The following is a 6377-nucleotide window of genomic DNA, read 5'->3' as shown; positions in this document are numbered from 1 at the left end:
AAGTGTCATGTCCTACATTATTGAAGCATATATGTTTTTGCCCATGATATTTCATGGTTTCAAACAATTTGTACTACAAGAACCAAGCCCTAGAATTAATGAAAACGCGCGAGCAAAAGATTAATTCGAAGCAATTAATAAAAAATAACACAACTTAATTGTAATTTGAAATGATCTTATATTCCACCAATGTTTGGTGGAACTAAATCAATTATATATGTACACAGAAAAAGGATCCTAATTAAAAAGGGAAATTAATTCTCTCCCACTCTCTCTCTCAAGATGGATAAGAAGAGAGCAAGTTTTTTGGTATACATGAAGAACTCCTCCATGCCCTAGCGTGCAGCTTAAGTATCTCTCTAGCTTTTTCTTTAGCCTTGTTCTCACAGTCCATTTGAACCATCAAACATAGCTTTGCCACTACACCTAACTGCAACATTTCCTGAACAACTGCTGGAGTCGCCGAGAACTTCGAAACCGACAGGAGAATTCTCACCGCCTTGTCGGTTGCCACCTGCGAAACCCTCATAATTTTCTTCGACACGATGGCCAGCCCCGCCCCGTGCTCCAAGAGCTCCGCTCGCCCCTCGGCGCATCCGCAGAGAATGTCCACCACCATCAACATCATCTCACAAGCCCTTCCCTCGGAAGAATCAAGAAGAAGTCCTATCAAAACAGAAACTGCGCCTCCATTGACGGCTTTGATTCTGTTTCTCCCCCACGGAGAAAGCTGGATTAGTAGTTTCAATGCGGCGCTTGAGGCCTGCTGGGAGATCTGATCATGCAAAACCTGCACTATTTCAACGAAGAATTCGGTTTCCAACCTGATCATCTGCATCGGATCAGCCACTTCCATCATGGATTTCAACAACAAAATCGAATAAGCACGAGACTCGTAGCGGCCACGTTGCATGACTCGTATCAATGATTTGATAAATTCGCCACTTTTCCCGATGAGAATCTTCAGAGCGGCTTCTGAAAGCTGGAGACTGTAGAGGATGCTTAAGGCGTCGGCGCTTGAAGCTTCTTCTACTGTTGTTGAGCTCACAATGGAAGCTAAGAACTCAACGGCTCCTGCAGCTTCCATGCAACGTTTGTTGGCGGCGCTCTCCGAAGCGATTGAGCGGAGTTTTTGCAAACACTTGGTATTCAAGTGTGGGGATTTGGCGTTGTTGAGGAGCTTGGCAATCTGGGTTTTGCTGATCGGAGGCTTCGGGGTCGGAATCCTTTCGACGCCGTGGGAAGCGTTCATGGTGCACCAAGACTGGATCAATCGCCTGAGAGTGTGGTTTGGCGTGAGATCACAGTCGGCGGGAAGTGCTTGTTTTGTAGCCGGACAGGTGTTGTTCTTCCCGGAAAACAACCACTTTTCGATGTTTTCGCGGTCGTAGGTTATTCCGGTGGAGACTGTGACGGGGTCTTTCATGAGCTCCAGAGAAATGGGGCAGAGAAAGAAGGGAGGAACGTCGATCTCGTCCATTGATTTTGATCAGATACGAGATAAAAAGTTTGAAGGTGTTAGAGAAGGCGCTAGCTGTGTGAATTGGTTTGAAGATGTTGGGAGAGGAGATCAGGGGGGGTTTTATATACGCGTTGAGGAGTGAGGTTTCCAAAATGAGAGTCAAAACATGGGCAAAATAAGACTAGCACAGCACGGCAGAGCACAGCACAAGCTTAATTGAACATGTCACGCCCTTTGACTTTCTCTCTCTACAAGTTATATATGTTTTTTATTTTATTTTTTTATTTAATTTTATGAAACTCCTGGATTTTAGAAGCGTCCGCTTGCCGACAAAAGGTAGTGGGATTTAGGAAACGATGTCACTCCATGGTTCTACTTGGCCAACCTTTTTCAAATGGGGAAATTGAGTTGCATAAATTGAATTTGTCCGCATGATTTAATATATGATTAGGGTAAGTAAGGACCAAATGATTCAACGTTTGCCTTTGTCAACCCAACCCCCATTGCAACTTGTAACGGCCGTACGAAGCATTCCACGTTTGTTTTAGGTATGAAGTATTCTACGTACATTCCATAGATTTTGTTTTTGGGACTTAAAAAGAAAACAAATATTTATTTTAATTTTAATTTTAAACTTAAAAAGTAGATAACAGTACTCATGAAGAACAGTAGTTAACAGTACGTTGAAGCCCCTATAAGATAAGACAGAAGAGCATGGTGTCATGACTTATCTCATAAAATTGTCGTTGTCGGCCATGAAATCTAGTCTTTTCACGTGGCAAAAAAACCCCAAGCAGTAAGAATAGTAATGGCTGTGCCATGCATATCCACATGGCAAAATTTCAAAGCCGCCATCGCCAGCCAACTCCTCTTTGAGAGGCTGACCTGTCCTTATCCTCTACTTCCACCCTACAGGCTTCCACAGTTCCACGAGCCCTTCCGTGTCATTAAGAAGCCATGTGAGAGCAGCGTAGCCGTAGATCGCTCTGGTCGTCCTCCTGGCCGTAGATTGCTCCGCAGTACGTACCCATGGTTTACGAAATTCTTTTCTTAATTGGTAGTTGGATGTTTTATTTCTACTTTTGTATGCTTTTTCAGTTTAATGTGAAGTCAACCTCCAAGCCCACCATGACGTCTCACCCGTGGCAGTAATTTAAGGAATTTACTTATTTATTTTCACATTTATAATATATTAATATATTTTTCTATATAAAAAAAAAAAAAAAAAAATCTACTTTAACCTCCTAAATTTCTACCACGTACGTACAATTTTATTTACACCCCTTTAAAAAGCAACATCCAGAGGCGTAAAATTAATCACTTTTATCTACCCTTCATATTACTATCACGTATCGAATCAGTTATTCTTGTATCATTAACCTTGACCAAGATCTGTGCATTAAAGAGGCGAAGACGACCTTTATAATTCAATGTAATCACCACCGATCGACGACGTGAAGCATATATAGGACAGAGTTATGAAGAATGAGAGTCAGAGAGTGTAATGGATGACTGCCCATATTACGTGAAACATGTTATTCATTGAATCTGTTGTATTTTATTATTCTGTAATAGATGATCAAAGCCGGATTAGGGGTTGATAGAGGGAATTTATTTTATAGTTTAAATTAAATTTTACATATTTAATATTATATATATTACAACGTGAAGGTAGAGGGTTTGCAATAGCAAACAACAATAGAATCACAACTCTTCTTAAACCAAGATTCTATCAAGAAATCAAGGCAAAATGGATAGAAAACCCCCCACTCTCTGTTTCATATTGATAAACTGATCAAAATACATAAAATCTATCTCTTACATATTAGGTTGGTTGTATTTATAACAATAAGCAAACTTAGAACAAAAGTAAACCTAAGCCTATTATGTGAACTTCTAGAATAATAAAGGAAAAATTACTATTAAATAAAATCATAATTTAAATAATGTAAATAATAAAATAAAATATATTTGATTGTTGGATTATTTGATTTGCTGGAATAAAATCTTCTTTAAAGTCCCCAATAGAGCAATCAAGTCTTTTCTTATTGGATTATTGCATTTATTTCCGTTTAGCTTTTTAATCTTCCATTTGCATCCCGTTTTGACTTAACAAACATCGGAATTAGCCAAACCTCGTGACACAAGACTTTGTAGATATTTGAATTAGCTTTCCAATGCCATCAATCTTGCTCAAATCAGATATTCGAAAATTTGAGATATAACATTTTTAGTAAAACTCTTCAGGTGTGAATTTAACCAAAATGGGTAAAACTGGCTTGCATCTCATTTAAAATTTAAAATTTAAAATTTTAAATAACATCACTATTTCATTTGAAACCAAATAATCCAATTCCAGAAAACAGAAGGCATTGATTAGAAAGGTTATAAATTTTGGACAGAAATTTCCTCTAAACCAGCTTGGAGGAAATATCCTCAAACCTATTTAAAATAGTGTCAAATATCGATAAACATTTAAAACGCACATTAAATTCTTAAGGTCATTAATAGCAGTTTACTAATATAGACTAACGTTTTAAATGTTTATAGACATTTGGCATGATTTTAAATGAGTTGGAGATGGAATTGGTGGCTCATATTAATACCAGTGGAAGGCCAAGTAGGCGAGAGCGGAGTGAACATCGCGATCAGTCCGTACAAGTAAGGTTTAGGGTTTTTCTATATATATGTATGATGTAATCCTGAATCATTAAGAATAAAAATACAGCCGTCTCTCTGTGGACATAGGCAAATTGCCGAACCACGTTAAATCTGTGTTTCGGCTCTCTCTTGATCTCTCTTTCCCTTTGATTCTATATTATTCATCAATTATTGTGTACGGTAACAATATATATATATATATATGCTGAATCACTCTTTAAAGGTAATCTAGAATTGCGACATGAGGCGTGTGAACTCACTTTTTTTAACGGTTAAACTGGTTTTTTAAGGCATAATTTTTAATCTATTTTTTAATAGTAAACCGGTCATTAAATTAGCTTAATTAAAAGCATTTAATTATATTTCAATAATTTTCCTTATACGTGATTTCATTAAGTTCAAAAATTTAATATACGCTATTTCTCATAATTTATTAATTTCCAAAACTATATAAAGAAAATATTTAGAATTTAAAAACATACTACATTAAATTAATTAACTACTCATAATTGGCCATTTAAGTCATAAAAAATAAATAAAAAATAAAAAAATTCTGCCGTATAGCCCATTTTTTTAAAAGGTTATTTTTTTTTTCTTTATACTTTTCGTTTTAAACCAAGTATATCTATAGGAACAAATTTTTATTATTGGAAAAATGTAAATTCAATCCTTATGGTTTATTTGAATTTGCAATTAATTTTTTGTGGTATCAAAATGAATTCAAACATTCTTGAGGTATGCTAAAAAAATAATTAGTTCCTACAGTCAAATTCCGTTCACTGACTTAACAGATTCTAATAGCCTAAAACATTAGAGCTAATATAATTGTGATACTTGTCCTATTTAAGTCAGTGTCATACTAAGGAAATTTGTTAAATTAGTGGACGGAATTTGATTGTAGAGACTAAATTATATTTTTGACATACCTCAAGGACCTTTGAGTTCATTTTGATACCATAAGAAGTTAATTGTATATTAGGTAAACTACAAAGATTAATTTTGCATTTTTCCCTTTTATTAAAACAAAAAATTGTTTATTTTCCTCTGTATTTTTTTTTTTCAAATGTTCAAAATTATATGCCTTTGATTTGTACGATATTATTTTCTCAGAATTTATTACTTTCCAAAACTACATAAAGACAATAATTAAAATTTAAAAACATACTACATTAATTAACTATTCATAATCGGCCATTTAAGTTATAAAAAAAAAAAAAAAAAATTGGCCATATATACAGCCCATTTTTTTGAAAGGCTATTTTTATTTATTTATTTATACTTCTCATTTTAAATTAAGTATATCTATAGGAACAAATTTTTATTAAAAAAAGAAATTTTTTATTTTCCTCTGTATTTTTTTTCAATTGTTCAAAATTTGAAATTGTTTTTGATCATTTGGGAAAAAAAAAATAGATACATTAAATGTTGAGTAAAAAAATGTAGTATTATTTTGTATTCATAAAAAAATATTTTGTTTCTTTTTATCTGTGAATTTTTTTTCTTCTTCGAATGTTCAGAAGTATACGAGTTTTATTTGTATTGAAATATAATAGGCATCACACCAACAATATAATAGATTCTTACTAATTTCTATTAATGGTTTGCAAATCAAAATCCAAGTTTTATTCTTGCTATTTTATTATTATTTTCTTCTCTTTATACTTCTTTTCATTTTAAACAACTCCGACGGGAACAAAATTTTTACCATGTTTTAGTTTATATAAATTAAACTAAATTCAATGGTAGTCTTATGTTTTAATTCATCTGTGTATGATTGTGTCATTAAGTATATGTTCAACACACTTTAAAAAAAAGTGCATGTTCAATAATGTACTGGTATATAACTTTTAGTATGCCATTTCATTAGAATAAGCATGATAGATTTTTTCACTTGAAAAGTAAGATGGGGATACGTTTAAATTTTAAAATTAAATTACATAGAAGAATCCCACGCATAGCACAAGTTATGTGCTAGTTACTATTAATTATCATAATCGAATCCTCTCTAGTCCATTTTGGACTGGAGAGCATCCAACTGATAGCCAGGTTTTCTTAGGATTTCTTCTAAGAAATTTTGAGGTCATAAATGGGACACATATATATCCCACTAATAGAAATAGAATAAAATATTATTTAAAATTTTAAAAAAATTAAAACCTAAAATATTAAAAAACTAATGGGGTGGTTGGCCACCCCATCTTTGCCATAGGGGGTGGCCGCCACCTTGGTTAGGGCTAGGTGTGGATTCAGCCAC

At 34.0% G+C, this 6377-nt stretch overlaps 1 protein-coding gene across 1 annotated transcript; it reads right to left on the bottom strand.

Annotated features, from left to right (window-relative positions):
* Positions 1-242: 242 nt before the first annotated feature.
* LOC132162171 (E3 ubiquitin-protein ligase PUB23-like) lies at positions 243-1480 on the bottom strand. Its single transcript, XM_059572435.1, has one exon. The coding sequence runs from the start codon at positions 1478-1480 to the stop codon at positions 278-280; it is 1203 nt and encodes a 400-aa protein (XP_059428418.1). The 3' UTR covers positions 243-277.
* Between the last annotated feature and the right edge of the window lie 4897 nt (positions 1481-6377).

This window comes from Corylus avellana, chromosome ca9, assembly GCF_901000735.1.
Source record: "Corylus avellana chromosome ca9, CavTom2PMs-1.0".
NCBI lineage: Eukaryota > Viridiplantae > Streptophyta > Magnoliopsida > Fagales > Betulaceae > Corylus > Corylus avellana.
Note: the sequence above shows the minus strand (reverse complement) of the source record. Positions and strands in the feature narration are given on the sequence as shown.